This window comes from Sceloporus occidentalis, unplaced genomic scaffold (assembly GCF_023333645.1).
Source record: "Sceloporus occidentalis isolate IW3139 unplaced genomic scaffold, rSceOcc1.0.p SCAF_51, whole genome shotgun sequence".
NCBI classification, from domain to species: Eukaryota; Metazoa; Chordata; class Lepidosauria; order Squamata; family Phrynosomatidae; genus Sceloporus; species Sceloporus occidentalis.
In genome coordinates, this window is record NW_028317031.1 from 6,173,474 (window position 1) to 6,199,442 (window position 25,969).

General features: G+C 38.8%; 1 protein-coding gene across 1 annotated transcript; it reads left to right on the forward strand.

Annotated features, from left to right (window-relative positions):
• Nucleotides 1-12,784: 12,784 nt before the first annotated feature.
• Nucleotides 12,785-20,518, forward strand: LOC149288537 (uncharacterized). The gene is made up of 2 exons (XM_089491693.1): nucleotides 12,785-13,193; nucleotides 20,325-20,518. Exons 1-2 carry the CDS (start codon nucleotides 12,785-12,787, stop codon nucleotides 20,516-20,518), a joined length of 603 nt encoding a protein of 200 aa, XP_089347819.1.
• The last annotated feature ends 5,451 nt before the right edge of the window (nucleotides 20,519-25,969 follow it).

Here is a 25,969-nt window from a genome sequence, read left to right on the forward strand (position 1 = left end):
AAATACAGAATTCCTCCTATGCATTTGCCCCTTCCTTCTTACTTACAAAGTACTTTAATATGCATTATTTTATGAAAGACCATACCGGGGACACTGGAGTATCCATTTAAGACAATCTGGGGCCAAAGGACACATGGCTTTTGTGGACTACCCCTGACCTAGTGTGCCTGCCCTAGTAGGGCTTTGTTGAGGATTCTGGAGCTTAAACTGAAGGACTTGAGAGAAAGCACTAAGTTTGTTATTCTTTACTTTACAAACGGTTTTCATTAACACATATGGAAGGTGCCACTGATGATGTTTGACACTTAATGTGCTGTTTAAAGGATGCTGTATGGTTTACTTGGAATTGCCTAGTTTTGAGGAGGGAGCAGGTTTAAGTCAATGACTGCCATAACCACAGCCTGCAGAGGTTCAACTCTCTTCTGGACAGTCTAGAGAAGAGGAATAGTCCCATTCCCTTCCTGGCCTACTCAACTCTTCAACCCCCCCATTTACCCCATATTGCCATATAATTGGGGTTTGTTCTGTTCATGAATTCATGCTGGGAACAGCATGTTATGGAGGTTCTGCTGGTTCCTTATAATCCTCCATCGTGTAAATGGGCAATCAGAGATCTCACGGGCACAATCAGGAGCATGATCACCCAATAGGATGATAGCCTTCCTTGGACTTCTCACCCTACCCCAAGGCCTATTTGACCTTGGCCATACGTCTCCTGATCAGACCCACATAGGGAGAAGCTAGATCTATTATGCAAGGACCTCTGTATAAGAGATCCAACAACTCAAGCTGTATGTTTCCTTTTTTTGCTTGAATAACGTTTTTCAGTGCTGTCATTACAAAGAAAATAAAAAACATGCATTTTTCATTTTTACACATGAAGCACAGAGGATTGTCATCACAGGTTCAGGCCTTAAATAATACCAATCAAACGCTTGTTTGTAACGTACTGTGCCGTGCGATCCAATGTCCTGCGCGGGACACGGTGATCGTGCCAAAAGTCTTGCAGAGCAGTGAGGGCTTCACTACAGTAGAACTGCTATGTCAGCAGAAATTCTTGGGGTTCCTGACTATTTTTACTGAAATGACAGATTAGCTTTTTTAAACTTGGTTGTGGAAATCTGGACGGTAGAAATAGACCGGAGTCATATAGAAGGACTCGTGATTCACTGTAACAAGGCATTTAAGCTGAGGTATGGAAAGCTTTAGGGTCTCGCCAATCACTGATACAATTCAGCGTATATAAAGAAAGCTACCCCGGATCTCACCCTCATGTTACTTATTACTTGAATGTCTAACTTTTTTTTCCGGAGAGCACAGCAATCAAGTTCTGATTGAGTCTCCGAATTCTCCCTGATTAGTACTGATTACCAAACTGCGGCTGGAAAGTAGATTGTGCAAAGTCTGATTAACCATTTCACCTTCCACGGAGGTTAGGTAAGACTTGGGGTTTACTCTTTTTTTTTTGTTATTTTGTTTGTAAATTACAACGGCAAACTTGTAATAATGAAAACAACATTTTAACCGTGGCCGAGGAACTCTGCCCTGGAGGGTCTCGAGCTGATGTCACCCTGCTAGGGTGGTAGTTAGAAGCACAGATGCCCCTGCTCCCTTTCATTAGACCACCAGCATGGCGGGTACTGCAAGTGTAGATGTAGAATAATACAATAATTTAGAAAATTGGGAGAAAAATGATAGATACAAACATGAACCTATAGTATAGGTGTCAAGTATACGTCATTATACAAAAAGTGCCTCCATGCAATAACACAACAGTAAGCTACAAACACCTATCCCCGGTGATGCCCCCAAAGTAGAACAGTTTTCGAAGCAGGATACAATTTTAATTCTAGGTGCTCCTAGGCATAAAGATTATTGTTGCTCCCAAAATCCTAAATAAATAAATAAAATAGCTTTGTTAATTTGGAATGGATGGAGTCAATCTTATTCAAGATTCTCTACGTTTGCCTTCTGTACCCTTCTAAGCAAATGCTTTGTTTCTCTCATGGAGAATCCAGCCCAGTTCTAAAGCTTCTAAAGATGAAGTCCGATATACATGGCAACTCTATTGATTCCCAGTGGACCCCATTCAAACGAATGGCCCCGTTTCTGGGTTTGAGGAGGAGATAGAGACGACAAACAGATTTATCAATCAAACCTAACAGATTTATCTGAGTCTCGTTGACTCAGTTGATCTCTTTGACCATCTATTTGAAATATTGACAAATATTTCACTTTTTTGTAAAGTAAAACATTTTATGTAGACATAATAGATTTCTTCAAAAGTGATTAATCCCCCGCTATTTTAATTTATGAATTAACTTCAAGGTGCAAGTTTAAGTGGAATTGGCAGAATATTAATTGTATTTGTTTTTCCTACAGATTTTTTAAGAGAGAAAATGCAGGTCAGGTTTTCAGTTAAGGGGATGGATGAATATACATGTGGAGTTGGGAACAATTAGACCCTTTGGTGATGTACGATACACCATGAAGTCTACAGACTGCTTGTTCTGAACTCTAGAGATAATCAAATACACCTGGAGTCTTTACTTAGCTTACTGTCATCGTGAATAAATCCCCGGTAATACCTTCTACGAGATGTCCTCACGTATTAACATTTCAAAAATATGCATACAGCTCCAAGCAGACACCACTTGACTCTAAGAATTATGTTCCGGGAGGAAACATGAATAAATGCAGACATCGTCACACAAACCAGTGCTTATTGCTTAAGGCTTTTTCACTAAATAAAGGTCACCTTTTGCATTATACCCACGTTGGAAAGAAACTTTCTCCGTGTATACAAAGGATGTCGCGAAAAAGATCACAACATGCAATGTTTTACCTATTATTATAAACACACTTTCTCATGTAGTGACTCTTGATCTATACCTCCCCTTCTAACACATCTTCTCACGTAATGTTTGCTGCCCCATTATCATCGATAATATATTAAGCCTTCTTCATTATGTTTTTCTTACTAGTTTTGGAACTTTTTTGAGGGGCTAATTTGGCCACCATTTTTAGTACATCTTCAATGTTTTTTTTAAAATGATCTTGGGACCTTGCTAGGCCATGTCTACCAGTCTCCTGTTACACGGTTAGTACTGAGTTCTTTTTTTCTCCCCTTTCTTGTACCAAGATATGCCAGGTATCCCTTTTGGCAGTAAATTCCAGTGCATGGAATTTCAAATCCACCATTTTTTTCTGGGTTCTTCCCATAAAACAGTGAAAGGAGTGCAAATAAAATAATTAATTTATTTATAAGTTTATTTGTGCTCTTTACGCTTTTTTTTAAATGTTTTTTTTTTTCTTTGATAAAAGTAGTAGGGCATTTAAGTGAGCAACATTTAATTTTCACAATTATTTTAGCACCTTATCGCCTATCCGAAATCTAGCCCTTATAAAATGAGATTTTTTTTTTAATGTAGAATGTCCCCTACCTCATTGAATAAAGCAGTGGTACTCAAACTAGTTAAGAAGTGGCCCCAAAGGAATACGATTGTATAATGCCTAAATCCTTTAAATCCGTATATTGCTATTGACGATTGGTTTGAGAACTATTGAAATAAAGTATTGAAATATATAAATACATTTCTAGTGGAATGGATTTTGTTTGGTGGCTTTTCCTTAGGATCTTCACGTTCTGAGCCTCTTCAGAATATGTTCACCTCACGGAGACACAGAAAGTCCCCAAGCACTTATGCAAATGAACCTCTTCTGGGATGCAAATGTTCTTAATTTACTTTGCAGATGAAACGACAAAACAAAGACAGGACTCTCTAATTAAATCTCCAGTTATTGATGTGGAAGGAGACACATGAAGTGACCCGTGAGGATGGTTTGGTGGCAGGCTCTTGTTATAGTCTCAATGTGAAATGGACCTCATTTTTTTTGGAAGCAAACTTGCATAGTTAAAAGTCTTTCCACAAAGCTCAAAAAGCACATTGTGCAGCTAGAATAAGATTATATTGTGAAAAACGAATAGAATTAATAGTCTTGCAAAACAAAAGAGCTTAAGAACAATCACATGAGAAAGAAAACTAGTACAATAGTAAAATATAAGTAGACATATAATGTAGAACATTTACTGAAAAAAGTGTGTACACAAAAAAAAAAAGAAAGAAAAGTGCACGTCATTACTGAATTTCCTTCCCTCCCAATAAATAATTATGGGTATAGGAAGGAGCTAATTGGAACATGGGTAGAATGTAGATAGTGGTGGAACGTTCTTTAAGGCCAGGCCTTTGATTTCTGCAAATGCAAACACCCTCATCAAAAAGTTAGGCACAATTGAGCAAAGTTAGGCAAAATGGGATTTTACATAATAGCAGCACAAGCCAATCTGGACTTGGTGCCTATCCAGACACGACCACCAGATGGGGAAAGTCCTTCCAAACCCGTATGAGAAGCCCAATAGCAGAAAATACATTTTAGCCAGGTCAGTTTTCACTCCTCCTTGACTCATGAGCCAACGGACACATAGTGCATAGGTGGAGAAGAGACCACCGTATATTTGCAAGCATAGCATTGTCCAAAACGTCTTGACCTGCTGAAGGGAACATACCAAAATATTTTGGACAATGCTCTGCTTCCGACTTTGTGGAGACAGTTTGGGGAAGACCCAGCATTGTCGTGTCCTTGTGCACAAAGCAAGGTCCATAAAGACATGGTTGGATGAGTTTGGTGTGGAAGAACTTGACCGGCCGCACAGAGCCCTGACCTTAATCCCATCCAATACCTTTGGGATGAACTGGAATGGAGATTGCGAGCCAGGACTTCTTGTCCAACATCAGTGCCTGTCCTCACAAAAGCTCCGCTGGATGAATGGGCAAAAATCCCCACAGAAACTCTCCAAAATCTTGTGGAAACCATTCCCGGAGGGTAGGAATCTGTTAGAGCTGCAAAGGGGGGATCAACTTCACATTAATATCTATGTGTTTAGGATGCAATGTCATAAAAGTCCTTGTTCGTGTAATTGTCACGACTTTTATCCACATTGAGTATGTATGAACCTTGGAATATTTTATTCCTGTTCATCTTTGTTTACTAATTTATTTTGTTTAATAAAGCACTCCCAATTCAAACGCTTCCCATTTATACGTGAACGGGTCTTTGGAAGTTTCTACAGCAACAACAGTACTGATGGACAGCGCCCGAGGAATTCCCAGCATAAAATTGTATGCTTTTAAGAAGCATTAATTTACATATCCACATATAATAAAATAAAATTGCTTGTATGACGCTTACATTTCGGAAAGCGAAAATGAAGGAAATGGCGCTCTGGCCAAACCTGAATGAAGAAGCCGATCCTGGGCGTATAACTGTCATGCATTATACATGCATTACTCAGAGGCTGCTTTTATTGTGATTAAGTCATTAAAATGGTCCTCTATTATCATCTGGATCCTATATGCCTGGGCTCTTAGTTTTGTTTCTATGTCATGCTGAATAGGGGAGAGCCGGGGGGGGGGGGGGACCGTTCCAGCCCCTCCGCTCAGAAGTAACGGCACAGCAGGAGAGAGATTATCATGTTATTGATGTAGCAGAAAAGAAAACATTATTTCTATTGCAACAGGCTGGCTTTTTGGAGGAACGCAATGATTTTCTTCCTTGTTTTGAGACATAAATGGAAAAATACAGAGTGGGAATTTTAGTATTAAGTTTATTTTAACACATGCTCAGCCAAAACAGCATTAAATTATTATTATTATTATTATTATTTATTGCTTTATATAGCGCCATCAGATTCTGTAGTGCTGTACAATGGGAAGACAAGACAGAGACAACAGATGAGGAGGGTCCTGCTAAAACGAGCTAAATAGCCAAAAAGTGTCTTCTACCCAAGTGGTTAAAGACACTGACTTTGGGTGAGGAATCTGTGGCCATCAATTTCTTGATGGAACAGAATTCTCATCACCTTTTCAACCATTCCATATCTGGGATGTTGTTAAGTAGGGGCACACAAAGGGTAAACTATTAGGCTTTCTCCATTAATGGTTAAAATTGTTATGGGTTGTCCCTAAGAGTAAAGGGGTAGTCTATACATGTACCCTTTGCTCAATCTGCTAGAGAAATGCCAATGGCACCCAAACTGGTTTCTCCGTTTGTTAGTTATTTTGTGCAGGAGATATTTACCGTGAATCCTGAGTGTGCACTTCACTTTAGCGGTGAGGGACCTGACCCATACACCGATAGAGTCTGTTTTCCTTGGTTATAGCCAATTTTTACTTCTTGGAGGGTTTACTGTGAATATTTTGTGACTTTTATACTTTTTGTTAAACGTCCAATGGGAACGTCAACTGTCTAGGAAGTAAAGTAGAAACTTCAATCTGCTCAGTGACATCACAATGCAGGCAGCCGGACTCTTTTGCTTCCTTAAGTGTTAGGTTAAGTTATGATGTAAAAGTCATGTTATGTGACGTAATTGTGATGATCCATAGGATGTTACCAGCCACAGAAACATTATTAGACAACAGAAAAAGAGTCTACCATTCACCTCTACAAATAAGAAGATACCAAGGAGGGCTCACACCACGAAGCAAGAAGTTTTAACGCCGTAAAGTTAAAGAACTATTAAAAGTTGTTGATTTACAATAAATTTTTAATTAATATAAATTAAACATTTGTGTGTTATTTAAAAGTAAATATAAATGTCTAGTTTCCATGTTGATTTCATTGCTTTCCTAAAATATATACATGTTTCCTTTAACGGTACACGGATACATAGATGGATGGATAGACGGACAGATGGATGGATGGATGGATGGATGGATGGATGGATAGATGGATAGATGGATAGATAGATAGATAGATAGAGTGTTAATACAATTTGCGTACAGTTGTATGGAATCCATTTGACAAAATTGAAACATAGTGATTCTAGAATTAAAATTTGTCAAAAATATTTAAATAGTTTGTACGATTACAGAACCAGCATACACTTACAAAAACATTGTTTTTTTCCCATAAAAGATAAATTTGATTAGCTACATGCATATATACATATCAGAACTTAAGAATTACAGATTTATTAGGGGTCACAGAGAAATGGTCACGTGGGGACCTATACTAAGCTTTATATTTCAACTGACCAACTTTTCTATGGCTTATGAAGGGGCAACTCCAGTAAAATTCTTCTGCAAGAAAAACTTGGTTGACCCTACATAACTTTATGTCCCTCATTATTATAACGGAATATGTAATTCACAGTGAATTTTTACCCCTGACACGGCTGTCCTATTACCCCCTTCTCAAATATAGGGTAGGTTAGGAAAAATGCTTAAGAAAAAACATTACATCACAACCAAAATCCATCATAAAACCTTCCCTATTGGATCTTGAATTCATTTCCCTGGATTACTCACACATCTGCACGCTCGCTCATTTCACAGACCGTGCTTATCCTTTCATCACCAGCTGTTCATGTTAAATCCCACAGTCTCACCAGCTGGAACAGCCCGCGCCCCAAATCCCCTCCGGCACAGGGCAATTAGGTAACCGCAACCAACCACACAAACTACCTCTGTAGTGTTAAGGAGCTCATTAAAGGTCCATTGGCTTAAGTTAGGAGGACATCCCTAACACTAGCCATTGGTTTGATTATACATTAAGTATGGAAAAATCCATGTTTGTTTAAACACTCATGAGGGTTATGTGCTATGTGACCATAAAAGCCTGGCCCAGCCCTCGGCCGCATACACATTATCAGCCGGCCCCTGGCCTTAAAGTGCCAGAGCCACCTTGTCATCTCCAGTCCAGCCCTGGAGGTAAGTATACAGTGATAGTGATATGAGGCTTAAACTTCCATTAAGATGATCTTCGAACCATCCTAAAAAAAAGTCATCCCTTTTAAAGACCTGCTCCATAGTGCCTTTTTTTCTAAATTAAATATTGTAGTTCTGGGATGTGTAGATTTCCAGGTAATTTACTCCCTTTTCCAATGGCTGTAAAGCTGCTATGGAGGTAAGCTCAGTAGCCTTTTTTATTGTTGCCGTGACTCATAGACAGTGAATCACAGCTCAGCGCATAAACAAAAGAAATAAAATGCATTTGGCTCCCAAGCTGACAGCAGTCACCGCAAGCTTTAAAGGGAAGCCAAGCACCGGCGAGTAAGAGGCAGGGGACACCCAGAGCGAAAACGTCAAATATTCCAGGCAAAACCATGTCATCAGCACCAAAAGAGAATGATTCTTATTATGAGTCCCATTATTAGCTGCCTATGAGAATCATGATAAATATACTGTATTTTCAATCTGACTTAACCCATATATTCACGAGATAGAAAGTAAATAAAATATTACGTCTGAATGCTGTAATTCACTCAATGGATCTAAAACAACAAAAAAGACAGTTCTTCCATTCATTGTGTACAGAGCTACAAAGACGCATGCCTAGTCTACCATTATGAAGAACGCATGTTTAAGTTGAGCTCACGCTATCTTATCTCATATACAACAGCAATAAGTAGAAGCTGAGAGCATTATCCGTGTTGTTGGTCACATGGTGGTAGATACATGGAACAGCCTTCCATCTGAAGTGGCAGAGGCTAATACAATGACTGAATTTAGACATGCATGGGATAGGCATTAAAATCTAAGACAAGACCCTATTAATAGCAAAACACGTTTATTTTTTTAATGTTACTATGCTCAATTATTTTTAAGGCTGATAGTGTTTGACTTAGCTGTTTTAATTAATCCATAATTGATCAGAAAGTGTTAAAAAAAACAATACTCAATGGGTAATTTTAACCATTCTCGACTGGCTTCATGCCTTTGCTGTGAACGGGTGTTTTGCAGGTCAGCAACAAAGCATTTATTATCACATGTCAGTTCTTGCAAGGATAGCATGGTTTTAGTAGCTACGTTCCATTAAAATTGACATTTTTCTCTGCGATGATCTGCAGGTTTAGCTATCGTAGCGGTTAAAAGTTCCATGAAGTAAATCCTAAACTAAGCCTGAGTATCACATTACCTTCCAAATCGATTGTATGATTTCTTAACCATAATAAATCAGGTTGAATTAGTGGGATGTCCCAACAGATAATGTAAATACTTAGGGGTTTTACAAATAGGTACATCAGGCAGTGAAGATCCTACACAGCATATGCTATAAAATGTTTATTGTATATGAAGAATATGCGCTCAGGTTCGGGTGGGAATTCTTTAGAACACATGCGTTTGTTAACGTCTTTGTGTTTGTGGCTCAAGTCCAGATCTTGTGTGAGCCGAGCAAGACCGCTTTACCCCTTTGCGACCAATGATCCTCCAGGTACTTAACAAAAAGTTGTCCCTGGAGGACCAATGATATATCTGGTACGTCGTGGGTAAATACTGGTCTCATGTCACCTCGATCGCGGTGATTGTGGAGTTGATTGCTTCATCGCCGATCCATATGATCGCCGCTACAGACACAATGACACTCATGGATACAGTCACAGGTAAATGAAACCCCTAAAGCACAAAGATGGTCTCAGTGGGTTTACATTTAAAATGGCATTTTTTAAGAAACGTTATTTGACAGCATGCATTGGCACTTCTTCCTGAGGATTTCGAACCTTAAACACATATGTTTAAGGAAATTAAGGAATTTGGTATATTTTGTTCTAAACGTACATGAGAAAATGAAGTAGTAACTAATGGGATAATAACCCGTGGCTACTCCATGTATGACAGCAGGCAATAAAATGGTCAAAACATCGAACAACCTCCTCCAAAAGAAAAGAAAAATTTGTAAGAAGTACCTGAGCGTTCATCTCATCCAAAACGCAACAGATGCAGCAGGGTACATTTAGATTCCCACAAGTAGACATGTCAGAAATTATTTCTATGTTTGAATAAAATGCAAATTAGGAAAAATAACCCTGGAATTAAAAAAAAATAAAAAATAAAAATATATTTATGTTTAGGAAAAAACAATGAATCATTCTTATGTTTTGAGTATGGATAATCTTCCGATGGCTGGATTGGTATTTTAATTACATATTTTGCAGTCGTTTTTTGTTCAAAATGTACTGATGTTCAATTTAACTAATTTTAAATGACATTTGGTTGTTTTGGCGTCATACAGAGTTGTAGGTGAGTCACTAATTGAGTTGATGAAACAGACTACCATTAACAGGAGGGCTGGCTACTTTAACTAGAGGAGAAGTCCAGCCAAGTAATGTAGTAGAGCAGCCCAAAACACTTGTCTCACACAGCATGCTCTCTATACACCATCCAGTCCTATCCAAAATACATGTACCAAATGTGACTGCATTTAAAACCCTTAAAAGGAGCACAAAAAGGACAAAGTCAGTGGGTAAATGTTGCCTATTAGCCTTGTTACTCAAGACACCCTGGTGGTTATTTGTGGAATTGCAAGTAAATAAAAATAGACTAAAAGAGCAGCCCTTAAGAAATTTGCCTCCCATACCAGCCCTCTTGAGACCGTTAACATCAGTAGGTCATATGAAAATGATTATAGTTCTCAAAATTAAATTTATTAGGCAGTCATTAGGCAGTAGATTTGGTAGATATGACTCTTCAATAGTTCCAAATATTTATATGGCATGCGAGGGGGGAGTAGATTTCCCATTATTCCCATTATTGAGAATGTGGGGGGAAGACTGGTATACAAAACTGAATGGACACCATAGATAACAACCAGCAGGATAACAGGGTAAATATTTTAGGGCATATTGTTAAAATGGTTAAATAAAAATTAGTTCTCAAAATAGACATATAACAGAACACAGTGGGCTTTTAGGGTGGGCAGATGATCTTTCATGATGGACCAAAACTGCCTCATTCAGTTACCCACAAAGGTAGATAATTCAATTATCTACCCCTCCTAGCTGCAGAGCTGCTTTATATCTTCAGACAGACAAGGACATATAATCCTGCGTACATATGTCAGTTTTTACCTGAACCTCTGTCTATCTCACCAAAAAATCACTGCACAAACAACACAAATGAATGCAATGTGACAAATGGCTGAATATTGTGAAGAGTTTTAGTCTTTAACCAAATCCACTCCAATTACGCAATGTGTCTCTAAGGTCATCTCCTATAATAATAATGTAATAGTGGCAAAATAATCTATATTTTATTATACCCGTTTATAGTGAATATACTGCGCCTTTTAAAGTCCATGAGTAAACACTGAACATTATAGCAGTGTGAAAGTGCTTGTTCCGGATTTCTGTATCCTTTATATTCTTAATTCTTAAGATGTAAAATAGCATTTTCTGAGACTGTTGCCTTGTGAAGGTTGCTGCCCTGTGTTTCTTATCAATATATAATATATATATATATATTTTTTTATTATTATTATTTTTTTGGATGAACTCACATACACTCATAGCTATGTTTTGTTTTTAATAATAATAATAAATGTATAAAAATTAAAATGTAATTTTATTATGGGTATTAAGGGCATTATTTCTTTACCCTTAAGGTCTTCCTTGTGTTCAGGTCCACCATGGTTACCTGTATAACTCAAACTGTTAAAAAAAAATGCATTCAATATCACTGCAACTGCTATTAAAAGACCATCTGTACCACTCACCTGTTACTGAGCTCTCACCTGTGAGCTTGGATTTGGATATATATATATATATATATATATATATATATATATATATATATATATATATCTGTGTGTGTGTTTGTGTATCTGTTCAATTCTGTTTCTGCTTAGAATTTTTTTTTGTATCTAGTATGACAGATACTGTTATTTTTCTCATTATGACATCATGAACAATAAAAACTTCATCATCACCAGCACCAGATCACTGCATCAAATAATCAATATTGAACCTGCATTTTCCCTTTGGGATCTAACTTTATTATAATGCTAATACAATGCTCAGAGCTTCCCAATTTCTATTGTGCACTGGTGCAGCTCCAAATACAGTTAATGATTTTTGTCCTGTATGTAAATTTGACATTTTTGAAATGGAAATGAATGTGAAATCCATTTGACTATAGAAAAAGAGGGGGGGCACAGAGGACAGGATAAGTGGCTGCTTATTAATAGCCCTTCAGATGGTTTCTTGCAGAGGTGTGCAATGCGAAGGACACACACAGCATCTCTCAGTGTCTTGGAATAAGCTGGAAGACGAGTCAGCAGCACCCTGGACAGCTCCTCATAGGGAAGCCGTCGATGTGTTCTGTGCTTGGTGCTGAAACCTTGTCTGCTGGAAAGGAACAAACACCCGAGGATAAGAAGAGAGAGACAGCCATGTGACATCCCACAGCCACAACACACTCAGCCTGTATCCACAGTGTGGGTCTCAGCTGTTGGAACACTTGCTGATATGGAATACTGCACCCAGTTCTAAACTGTTCTGCTCCTCTTCTCCATTGCAAAAGAAGTTGATTGTTATTCATCCTTTGGGTTTATCTTGTAAGTACACTGGGGAGGGGCAAAAATATGTAGAGACTTGAGCTTTGTATCAAGTGAAGAATGTGTTGAAGTTTTGATGGAACACAAAATATGTCCATGGAGCAGAATTCTGAAGAATGCATGGTTGCCCCATGAGACATTCTCCCTTTTCCCCCCCAAAGGTGGTCTCATTGACTATTGCCCAAACCGTGGAAATGTGGATTATGTGATGCTTCTTTGAACAGAACACAGGCAGGGGATTGTGGGGTTTCCTGTCATCGTTATTTGGACACTTCTTCAGGATCAAGTCCAAGATAAACCATCAGCCTATGAAACCCAATCCAGGGTGTGGGATTCTGGCACAGTAGGAAGAACAGAGATTTGTTTTTTGGTCTCCCCCTCCTGTGACTACAATATGATCATATGTAACATTAGCACCATCAAAGACTGGGGTTCATTTTTGTCTCAGATCTTACCCAGAGTCAACAAGACCCTCCGTTTGGTCCACCAAGGTATTAATACTGTGGAATCTACAACCAGCTCAGTGGTCAGTGTGTTACAAGAACCTGAGCAGACATCGTATCTCCCTCACACAGAACCCATGAATGCCACCAACTTCACCACTGGACTGGATCACCTATTTCAGTACTCTTACTCCGAATCAGAGGAGGACCACCTTTATAAGGACTACAAACCACCGCCAAAGGAACCTGTTCCTTTACCCAAAGCTGTGCTCTACCTGTTGATGGCTGGCTTGGTAATAGTAGCAGTGGCTTATGCAATTGTTGGCCACCTTATAAAAGATCTTATCCATGACTTTATAGGTAAGTGGACCAAGTATAAATATAGTGTTTCTGGCTACAATCATCTGATCTCAGTCTTTTTTTTAGAACTGCCAGATCTATTCTGCATTCACAGTGACTTGTGATCTGTGGTTAATATATATATATATGTATATATATATATATATATATATATATATATATATATATATATATATATATATATATATAAACTGTATATAATCTCAAATATGATGTAAAGATTAGGAATATACATAAAAAGATACAGTAAATAGAGCTGAGTCCAGTTTTTTGTGCTTGTTATGTGAAGCTATATACACATTTTACAGGGCTGCATTAGGACATTACTAGAGACACTTTTAATGGCCTCTCCCCAAATACATTTTATTAACTGAGTTGAAAATGATTGAGCGCCACATGTAGCATTTTTCTTCATTTAAGTATATGTGGATAAATTAAGGGGACCTTTAAGACCTGGTAAGGTTAAGGTTTATATTAGAACTATTTACTTACCAAATAATGAGGTCATCATGAGCTTCAGAAAGGTCTCAGATTAGCCTGTCTAAAGTGCTATTCCATTCTGGCAAACATTAAATGCTGAGCAAAACATTTATTGGTGCATGAAAATGTCATAGAAAGTATATATATATTTTTTAATTTCTATGGGAGCAGCCTATCAGTGCCCGCTTTTGCATCACATGACAATTAAGTGTTCCCAGTGAAAATTTTAAATTAGGCAAAATTGACTTGATTTCAAATGATTTCAGGGAAGAGACTTTGATCCTCTTTCCCCAACACTTGAGTACAATCCCAAACTAACTGGGATGAGGCAGGTAAGCATGTCTTTGCTTGCAGATAGCTTTGGGTAAATAGTAAAACCCAACGTAACTGAGTTGGATGCTCACATCTCCTTTCTGAGATCAGTTTTAAAAATATTATCAGTTAATCTATGAGGGTCGATAATCCCCAATGGAACCCTTCGAGTTAGAGATGCGGCGTGTTGGTAAGGCTAGATTTTAGTGACTATCATATCTGATATTTCTTGAGTTTTGCCCAGGAATTATATTATCTCACACTTCAGCCTTTAAAATAAATAAATAAAATAATAATAATAATAATAATTATTATTATTATTATTACAGTTTCTTTAACCTCTGTCAGACATAATGGTAAGTATGACACATAGGTGCCTTTGGCCCTGAAAAGCAATAGGCAACTTAAACATTTCTATAGTCTCAACAGTGGCTATAATGATTTCATTTGCACTAGACAAATAACTCATTCTATTCTCCTTCATGTTAAACTAAGGAACATTAAGTAGTTTTCCCTAAATTATTATATTGTCATTATTATTAACTTTTAATACTTTTAAACACATAAAAACAACATAAAAAGCTGTTGTTTAGGCAGCAAAAGCTTCCCACATGTCAGTGTTCTCTCCTTGCGCTAAATAACTGCTCAGATGAATAAATAAGTTCCAGAGGATACATGATCAGAATTATAGTCAACATGATGTCCCTGGTCTGATGATTGATTTACTGTTTATTTGAACTATACACTGGTATTTAAGACATCATAGGGATATGATAGCATTATAGAAATACATATAGGGACGATACCAGCCGCACTCTGATGACCTGATCGTTGGTAGAACTGTGCGTAAGAACGAGTGTATGTTTACAGTAAGGACAGTAAAGATGAAGAAATCACTAGCCACAAATGTCGTGCTATCAAATTCAACCGATGTCTTTAAATATAGGCTAGGTGATTTTTTTTAAGCAAAGACAGGGATTTTGGATTTGGATCAATTTTAGCTTGTTGATCCAGTGAGAAATCTGATGCTATTTCGTAGTCAAGAAAGAATGGTTCCCTTGGTTGAAATTTCTTCAACGTAGGGCTGTGGTCATCTTCTGGATCAACAGCAAGATTGAACTCGATGGACCTCTGTCTTTTTTTGATATGTTACTATGATACCTCCACATTCACAATTTGGAATACTACATTAAAATTAGAAAATTCTGTCCTCCTGAATTAGATGTTTCTCTTGTGAATATACTCCAGGTTTTATTAATTAGTTTTCTAATATTCTCCCCCTAAAACACATCTACTGAAAAAATATTTGTAAAAAAATTCCACTTTTATTTAGTTTGTGCAACGGCAGTACTAGATATTTTGGGATTCGCATTGTATTGGTGTTTTCTATATTATATTACCCTTAAAAATTACTGTATTTGCTCGATTATAAGACGACCCTGATTATAAGACGACCCCCCAAATCTGAATATTAATTTAGGAAAAAAAGAAAAAGCCTGAATATAAGACGACCCTATAGGAAAAAAGTTTTACCAGTAAATGTAATTCATCTAAACTATTTTTTTTTTTAATAAAAGCTATGATTGAGAAAAATATTTTGGTTTTATTTCCTTCTATTTTCCAACCTGCCCCCCAGTTATGCACATCTGCCTCAGAAATGCCTTATACCCCCTATATGCCACTGTGCCCCATGATATGCCTTTTAACCCTCTAAATGCCACTGTGCCCCATGATATGCCTTTTAACCCTATGTGCCACTCTGCCTCCAGAAATGCCTTATACCCCTATATGCCACTCTGGCATTTAGAGGGTTAAAAGGCATATTATGGGGAAGACTGGCATATAGGGAGGTTTAAGGCATTCAGGAGGCAGAGTGGCGTATAGAGGGTTAAAAAGGCATTTCTGGAGGCAGAGTGGCATTAAGGGGGCCAAAAGGCATTTCACAGAGCACTCTGCCTCCAGAAATGCCTTATGCCCCCCATTTAACACTCCCCCGCCCCCCCCCCAAACTTACCGGTGCTTCTGACTTCCCTGTCATGTAGCCGGGGCAGCGTGTAGATCCCACGCACTTACGCTGCAGACGGAAGGAGGCGTGGCTAGCAGCGGGGCTTGTCTGCGTCCATCGCGCAGACCTTCCCAGACTGTCAGAGATCAGAGTTCGGGGTGCGGGGAACTCTGATCTCTGACAGCCGGGGAGGGTCTGCGCGATGGACGCAGACAACCCCCGCTGCTAGCCACGCCTCCGTCCGGCCTCCTTCCGGACAGGAGGATCCAGGTCCCCTGCAGCTGCGGGGGATCTGGATCTTAGTCATCTCATAGTCAGACCTATTTGAGGTCTGATTATAAGACGACCCCGATTATAAGACGAGGGGTATTTTTCAGAGCATTTGCTCTGAAAAAAACCTTGTCTTATAATCGAGCAAATACGGTATTTAGAACCTGACACGTGTCAAAAACTATTATAATATAGTATTTTGATTTTTGAACCTTTATTTTGCCATGTACATATTTTCTAACATCTAGAACTGCCACAATAGAATGTGGTTCATGCTGAATGTAGCGGTAGCCATTGGGCTGGTCCCTCCAGTTATTAAACCTTTCCAGAAAATATAGTTTAAGCCCCCTGTTGTCAACAGCACTTTTGATCTGCTCACTTAATGTAATGTTCCATATACCTTTGTCAGAGATGTTTTATGAACACACAGGGTCTCCAGATAAACTGTGAGATGAGACGTTTCCACTTCACTGTTCACTGGGAAACCAAGAACACAAAATGTTGGATCTTGTAATGGGCTACCAGCTTCACATGGGGGCTCTTCGCCGGAGATTTCAGTATTGAGGCATTAGAGCTATTTTTCTGATTTAAGTTAAATTCATGCTTGGTTAATCATGTGGTGTTCCCATGGAAACACTTGATTTTCCGCACTTTAATATGGTATTGCAGACGATATGGAGAGGAGCAAGAAATGGAGCCGATGCAGATGTTTCAGAAAAATGTTCCACTGAAAGGAAAGTTGACAGAAATGGAAACTCCTGGATATTAGGGTAGGCTGCACAGATAGAGAATTAAGGGAGTTATAGGACTTCCAATGTTCATATAGCAGTAATCACTACTCCTTATAATTGGATTTTCTTCTTGTGACTTATCTACCCCGTTTGTCCTTAAAATTAAAACATCAGTCCTTCCATTATTAAAGGGTGCCTTGCTAACTCATGTTATGTACAAAGGGCAAGAGTCAATATCAGCATAAGAAAAAGACCAGTTGGCTAACCAATAACATGATTATATGTAATTACTAAGTTGGGTTGCTAGTGATGGCAATTTTAGCAGATTTTCACATTTACTTAAACATATATTGAAAAATAAATATTAAAGGAAATATTTGACATGTAATGAATTTAGGGGACGTGGAGGCATTCCTTAAAGTTCATATAGCAAGGGGGTTCTCAAGTAATCCCATAGCTAGCGTGACCATGAGGATTTATCACCACCTGCTCTGTGCCAACCGGCCCCCAGCCCCAGTCTGTAGTAGGCATGTCTCCCAGTGATTGTTGCATGGTGGAGGCCTATGTGCATGACAAACAGGCCTTAGTGCCAGGGGGGTCATACCCCAGGAGGCGTGACTAATGCTAATGGAGTCCCCATTGGCTGAACAGGAGGTTGCACAGGTGAGTTGACAGGTGAACCTTCTGCTATTGGTCAGAACCAAGGCGCTTGCTTGTAGGTTAACATAATTAGGCACAAACATGCAGGGAACTTGATGCAGCACTTGATGCAGCGCGGCAGGTGTAGGCTCAAGGTGTGAGGGGTGTTGGAAGGTAAATGAATGGGTTGGAAGGATGAGTAGGGCAGGAGGTGAATGGGACTAGAGAGAGTAGTTCCATAGAAGGCCGTGGATAAGCCTGCAAAGGTTTGCACTGTGGGCAGCATCTAGATCTACACAACCCCCTGGCATGCATATATGTCCATGGGGGCCATCCATAACCAAACTGTATTGGGGTTGACCTGGAAATTAACAGTTCTACTTTAAGGCTTCAGAGAGGATTATTACACATAAACTCATTTCCCTTCTCACGTGGACAGAACTTAATGAGTCAGGTAGCTGAACTCTATAAAGACACAACTATTGACAATTCTTTCATTGATTTCTGTTGTCCTAGTTGAAGACATTCCCCTATGTTAATTATCACAATTTTGTAGTGATTTGGAAACAATCAAAAGCAATCTGATCACTCAGATCTTCCTGTTCCTGAATGTAAATTGAAAGTGTAATAGCAATATATAAGTGCTATGATAAATACCTGTTTATTTAATATATGATGAACCCACAGTCACCTGATGCTGTGCGTCCTCCTCGTTCCTACGCCCTCTTTGTCATTTGCGGCGGCTGATACCCGGCTTGTCCTTCACACTGAATATGAATTCCTGATTAGTTTTGCATTTTACCATTTTATCAGAGAGAGACAGTCTGCAAGAAATAGCCGGACGCCCTTATTTTGGATCCTAAGAACCTCAGTGTTGTCGGGAAATCAAGATATAAATCTATATGGAAAATGTATAAATGTAACCTTTATCAACAATGACAAACCCATGGCCTTTTTTTTGACGCAGTGCTTTTCAACATTTTAATAGTGAGGTAACTGGACTGCGAAGGAGCCTAAACTAGTGGCGGGGAAGACCATATTGAATTGGTGGCTTAATATAATCAGGCTGAGGTCCACACAACGTACTACGAGATCATCCTTCAGCCACTTGGGCAGCTTCTAGAGACCTGTACCTGGATAGCACCTTCTCAAGACTAACAAAATAAGTGGTCGTTCACTTTGAAGACTGTTTTACAATAATTTAGTCTGAGTTTGGAGAGGGAACAGTTCCTAAACGCATTAGACTGATGTTAGACAGGGTCTAGGTGTCCTACTGGTCAGTTTCACATTGCAGTAAACAACATCCATCATACAATAAACTTCTGGACATTCTATTTTTAACCAGTGCATTCCTTTTTCAAGAAGTTTATTATAAAACTCCCAGTGTCTCCAACATATTTTTTAGGGGAATGCTCCCTTTTTAGATTATCCTTGAACCTAATTCTTACATACGCATAAAACATGTTGGTTTTTTTTCTTAAGTATAAATATGATCTTGCCATTTTATCATATTGCTGCCAATCCCTAAGAAACCTCATGGCGGTAAGCAACCTCAGGCACTCATGACGCATACGCATTCTACTATGACAAAGCAAGAAGAGTCTAGAATGTGTGTTACAACTTCCAATATGGGCGGACAATAGGATTCTAGTGCAATCTTCACTAAGGAATCATGGAAACTTAAGAAAAAATACATGAATGCTCTTTCTATGCCTCCTAGGGATGCAGGAGGTAGAAAATAAAATCCTAAAAATGGGAACATTAAATATAAATACTATTAATGCAAGTGGCTGATTACTTGCAAAGCTGGATACAATTACTGTGCATCCTATGTGACGGTTAAACTTTAAGGTTAGTGTGTACGACCAGTCTGACCACATTTCATTTCGTTTTACCTTTTTGACAATTGCAGACTGGCAGGGTTAATGCAGCGAGTAGATCGGCAATGCTTGCTTCATGCTGTTGGCTTCAATACTTTACTCCGATTCCTCACTGAGTTTCTCTCCATGCTCTTTGAAAGCCCTACATTGTTTTTGCCCATTGACCTACTTTCACCTTTGCACAAGTCAACTAGCAAGAGCTATGAAGTGTCCTGAAAACTGTTCGTACGTCCAGGGGAAAGCAATGCGGGGTATTCCTCAATCTGCCACGTTCACGCACCCTGCACATCGTCAGGTCAAGTGCAAAAAGCAATTATCCCTTATTGCTGATTGAATAGCTACCTGCAGATCATCTGGAGAAGAAGAGCATCCACCTGGCAGAGGTCTTTGCCCTTTAGTCATAAATGGCTTGGCATTCATTTGACAGTTCTTAATGAAAGCTCGGTTGGTTAATTATATTAAGTGTGATGTACCGTGAAGTGGGATATTTTCATGATACTTGCTTTCTAGGGGCTATTTAAACTTAAGATGGGGAGTGTGTTAACGTAGTAGATTGATCATACACGTATTTTTATCAGAAAAACAGAATATGACTCAGAAACCGGACTCTTCACTTTAACTGATTTTCCGCTGATCACCAGTCCTGCTTATTAATATAATAATAATAATATAAACATCATTCTAAATGTGTATCTATTTTGTAGGTAGGTAGATTGATAAATGACAGATTTAACAGATTGTGACATTTTTCCACTATCGTTCTTGCTTTAAGGTACGTGGCCTCACTTGTAATTGAAACATTTTGTGATTACAGATTGGATCTTTGGTTCTAATCAAGATGCCAACAGTAACAAAAGCGACATCAACTGTATCAGTCACCTTGTGAATGACGCAACCACAGACCCAGATCTCTCACTGCCATCCTTACATCGAGAACAACTGCCCAGCCAAATCGGGGATGTCTGTATTTCTATGGAGGAGATATCATACTTGCCTCAACAAACATGAAGCAGATCCCCATTGAGTGGATGACGGAAAGCCACTTGGTGGACATCTCTAAATATTTTGGGACGTAAATATTTATTGGACATATTAATGAGCACACAGAGGTGTTGAGGAGTGAGGACACCAAAAAAAACATTTTATTTCAAAAAAAGCTCATGGTTCATATGCATTTATATAATAATAATGTTCTTAGGTTTCCCGAGTAGTTATTATAAAAACCCTGACATACTTTTCTAACTGTACCAAGTTTTGAGATCTTCTTGTTTGCTGTCCAAGTCATAAAAAGAAAAGTGCTTCCGTCTTTAAATACCAGTAAGAATAATTTTGCACTACTCTAATATCTTTGATTGCATGCATTTCTTGGTACAGAATGAGTAAAATACTGAGCAATTGGCAAGAGATACACATTGGACCAGTTTTTTTAACATAGAAATTAAGAAAACCATTATTTTGTTAGGTTTATATATTTGTTGTGTAACAAAGGCTTGTATGTGGCCGGTATAATTTAATTCCTGATCTCATTCCTTTGGGGTAAAGCAGTGAAGCCATGAAGGTGCATTCTCATCGACCTACACACATATAAAGCATTGAACCATATCCACGGGTCATGAATTGTCAGAAGAACACAATAGTTTTGTGTTTTTGTATATTGCTAAAACTATGTAGGCGTTTGGAATATTTGGTAAGAGTTGATGGATTTCTTTGCTAAACTATTTTGTTAAATGAAGTATATTAATATTTTAGATACTGGTCTCAAATCTGGTTAAACGGAACAGTAAGAGCCATTTACTAATATTAATGTATTAAAACTGTGATTGCCACTTTGGCAACCAATATCACTTCATCTTCTGTTGGACTGCAACACATATCTCATAAGCTGGTGTCCAAAACGTTACCTTCTTTTATGGCAGCTTCTGTTATGCTTTTTCTTTTAAAAACAAATGGCAGTGTGGTCCGGTGAGCACATTTAGTGTTATGTGATATCTGTCAAAATGATATCCACAGACTTCCGTGGCGGAACTGGCAAGCCATTCTGCCCAGGTTTGGATTTTAGTTCATCTTAGAAGGATTGGACCTTTCATGACAAAGAACAGCTTGATCCACCATCCAGGCCACTTTCATTGTGGATTCTTGATGAGAGGTTGAGGAGCTCGTTACGATCTTTGTCTTGGACACCTTGCCATCCTCATGCATCTTAGTTAAGATGGAAGCCAAGGTTATTGGGATGCTATCTAAGAATTCCAAGGTCGGGGTTGAGTTTGTGGCTTTGTGAATAGTCCCTTGCAGTGTCCTGTTTTGGCAGATGCTACAACTACAATCAACAACTAGTTGGCCAATATGCATGACATATAGCAGACTTACCTTCCATGCCTCTAACAAGAATTTATGAGATACAAAGGCTTTGGAGGGCCCACTTGCCCTAAGATGGAAATAAATTTAAGGGCTTTCAAGGTTGGCCAAAGTAAGTAGGAGAAGTGTGGATGGTTGCGGATGGCATTGCCGTTAAGTCACACTGTATCATCCTCCAATGCAACCAAAAATATAGGAATATCCCTTATCTGCCTTGTGGTGACTGGCAGTGGATACAACTGTGTACATGGCACCTATAGAAGTTTCTGATTACCTGTTAGCTGTTCCCTTGTGTTAGAAGTATTTAAAGTTCGTTAGCCGTTACGTTTTCATTAAATCAGAATTTTAACTATTTGCCCGGGGTTTGGTGATGTAGTGCTTGATATATTACCCACACCTGGGTTTAAAGAGTTAATAAACAATCTTGTCAATACCTTGACCTGAAATCTTTACTTAAATATGTTATATTACGTATTCCCGGTAAAAAGGAATGATACATAACCTTCTCCTCTTTGTATACAAAATCCTGTCCTAGTTTGTATCCCGATCTTTAATATTGAAAAGGGCTTGTGACCCCTGTTTAAACATAGAAAGAATTATATGTTGTTTTACTTTCTGTTTATGGTATTCTGGAAATTATTGTTCTATTCAAAAATTGTTAACTTTTCTCTAAAAATGTATGTACGGTACAAGCAATTAAAAAATGTTTTTTTATATACAAATGCCTATTGTATATTTGACTTTATACAAGCTACATGTCATTTTAAATGCACTTAATGGTGAAAGAGGCTACTATCCAAGATTAACACATTTACTCAACTGCTCCTTGACATTTTGGCTAAGATCAGGTATGTGGGGAGGGGGGCAATTTGATTACCTGGCTTAGCGTTGAAGCAGTTCCTGCCCGCATCCCTTAAGCGAGGGCTCCTGGTAGCCAGAGCCATAAAGTGCCCAGGTGTACTCAAACCTCCCCGTAAATACTTCAGTGGTTCGCCTTTTTGGGGGCTTCTGCCCAGGGAGGGAAGGAATGGGTCAGACATCCTTTTGGTCTCCTTCAAACCCCCTCTTTATTTAATAGACCCTCTACAGTTTAAAAACCTTGGGTTTACCTGGTGCTTTGATCTAGGACTCACCTCAGGGACCGCTAAAGCACAGAAAGACAGCTTGTGGTTTTAGTGGTAGAGGGCAACAATATATGACATATTACATGAGTCACAGCAACTATGGCTGATAAGGAAGCAGGGTAAGGAATTTTTTTTGCACAGATCTCTCATGAAATAGAAACCATAGCAGAAACCAAGAGTAGGATGTATGATTGCACCGGTTTCAAGTCTAGCTGCACCCAGGGGATGGCTTCCACCTTGTGGCCCATCGACCCCTTTGCCCCTCCGGTAACTCACTAGCACACATTTACACATACTCACATTTGCACAACCTCAAGCTAACACACTCATGTTAACACATACTCCCTCTCACACACACTTATTCTTACACACACTGCCTCTCACACACACACACGTAAATATGCACATCCATGCTCAGGACTCACACTATTCCTGGCCACGCTCCAGCCGTCCCAAATGCTAGTGCAGCGCTCCACCAGGTGCCACAACGCGGTAGGACTCACTTCATGTGCAATCTTGAGAGTCAAATAGGCAAACAAGTGGGTGCATGTCTCGGTAAAGCGGAAATATATGCAATAGTCGATATAGTAACATAAAAAAAAAACACTTTATTCACGCTCTTGGACAGCAACAATAAAAAGGCTTCTGCCGTGCTACAGTAAACTTATTTAAACACAATGTTCCATGTATGTTGAATTGCCTGGTTCCCAGCACCAAGAGAGTCTTCTTTTAAGGGAATCTCCCAACCAAGCTCCCATAAGTTGGTCTCAAACTTCTGCTTAGCTAAGTTTTCTTTTCGATATTTTCTTCATGTACAAAGAACTGAAACTTATATTTTGCTTTGCAAAACGTCAAGACAAATGCACAAGCAAGTTTAACTTTTGATCGGAAGCCTTTCATGAATTAATATGTAGAGACATTCTTCTCCTCTGCCCATCATGTCCTTCAGAAGCTGTGCTTGACAGGACAAAGTGACAGGCGTGTAAAGGCAGATGGTCAATAAATTAGTCAATTAATCTACAAAATGCTAATTTATTTGGTGTGTCCTTGCTAAATGAACATGGGAATACCAGGAAACATCAAACTTGGCAGGATCTGCACAAAAATCCTGCTGTACCTACTTCATTGTCAAAATAAAAAACTGCAACTTTCAGATGTGTTGACGTTAAAAAATGTAAAATAAAAAAAGTTGGTCACATAGCCCCCTATTTACCAGCCTGTGCCTCTTCTCCTACTTCCACCCCTTCCCTGTGTTATGGAGAAACTAAAGTAAATAAAATGCCCCCCTCCCGAAGGTAATTTTGTGATTTTTACCCCCCCCATCCCTCTGAGGAGGGAATAGGGGCGAAGGTGGTATATTGATGGACTATACCCCTTGGATAATTTCATCACCCCTTGCCTGCAATCAACCCCACCTTGCTTAATAGGGAATCCTGAGGACTTGCTCATTTTTTTAAAAACGAGTTTCATGTGAGGACATGCAAGTTCTCATTGAACTAATAAACTCTCATGTTCTCACAAACAATTCACATTTTAGTGCAAGTTTTTTTGTGAGTCTTGATAGGCAAGGACATGTGACTTCAGTTGTATTTGGTCCTCTAAACTTCTTAGTGAATAGATTCCAATTTTTTTCAAAAATTATTATTTTTATTAATTTTATAATAATGGAACATGCATGTCTGGAGGCAGAAGGTCCCCCTGGTGTAACATACATGAATATCAGCCCCCATATTTTACCTACATTTGAGCGAATACACAGTTGGGGGATCGATGATATGTGTACCTCATTTGCAGGAGTTTACTTTGCTCCACTTATTTTATTAGGATTTCCAGATACAAACTATCTCTTAAAGACACATAGAGGAACATGGAGTTAAAAAATAATTCTACAAGCATGCTTTAAGGAACGTTCCTGTGTCTTGGGCAACAGCTATTGCTCATCGCAAATGGTTAACAAATTCTAATGGCTACAAACAGAGACTTTAATTTCAGACACGCCAGCAATAAGACATATTCAAGGGATGTAACCTTTTTTTGAAGTCTCAAATCCACATAAGGAGCTTTTTTGTCTTAAATTAGCTGGCCAGGGGTAGAGAGGAAACAACATGCCTTTTTCAATAAGTCTGGGATAGGTTAAGCCGTCTCCCCACAAGCACTAATACGGACCTGATCCCCTGGCAATATATCTATGCATAAAGCCGAAAGTCTTATCATAACCTGCTGTTTGATTTGTTTTAAGCCGTAGACAAATGTAAAGCTCTGTCATATCTCTTTATTCTGGGCATGCATGGTCTGAAGTGATAACTATTTCTTTTCAAGTATTGTTATTTTTTGGGATGCATCTATTATGGTTAATCTGCTATAATTGTGAATAATTTCATCTTGTATTATGCAGAATACATAAGTGACATGACTACCATAGCAATACAAATTAGTATGAGTCTAACTCAAGAACAGGCAAGACAAGGCAACTTAAGCTATGGTGATCCCCACCAAGGAGTGTTTTATAATATTGCTTGTTTGTCCCAATGCAGAAGAAACATTTGTGGCATATCCACTAACCTCAACACACACAAAAATCACGTGGCAAGAAAAAAAACAAAAACAAACAGAGGCATAGCATTCAACTTGATTGAACTTATTCCAAGACATACCATGTACAAGGCATACTGCAACATGACACAGAACATAGACATGGATGGAGGATCAGGGAGAAGATGTCACCGGAGGCACCGGCATATTGTCCTCAGTTCACGTTAGGGCAAAATGAGTTGAAGGATTGATGAGTGGATGTCAGTGCAAGCATTGCTGGGCTATGTCCGCAGAGATGCTGACGAAAGAGAGAAGAGAAAATAGAATATAGAAGATGAAGAAGATCCAGAAGCGGTCGGCAGAGAAGGTAGGAAAACATTTAGAGTGTGAGAGAGTGAGCAAGAGCATGAGTGAGAATGAATGTGGGCACCGGGCAATGAATGGGCAG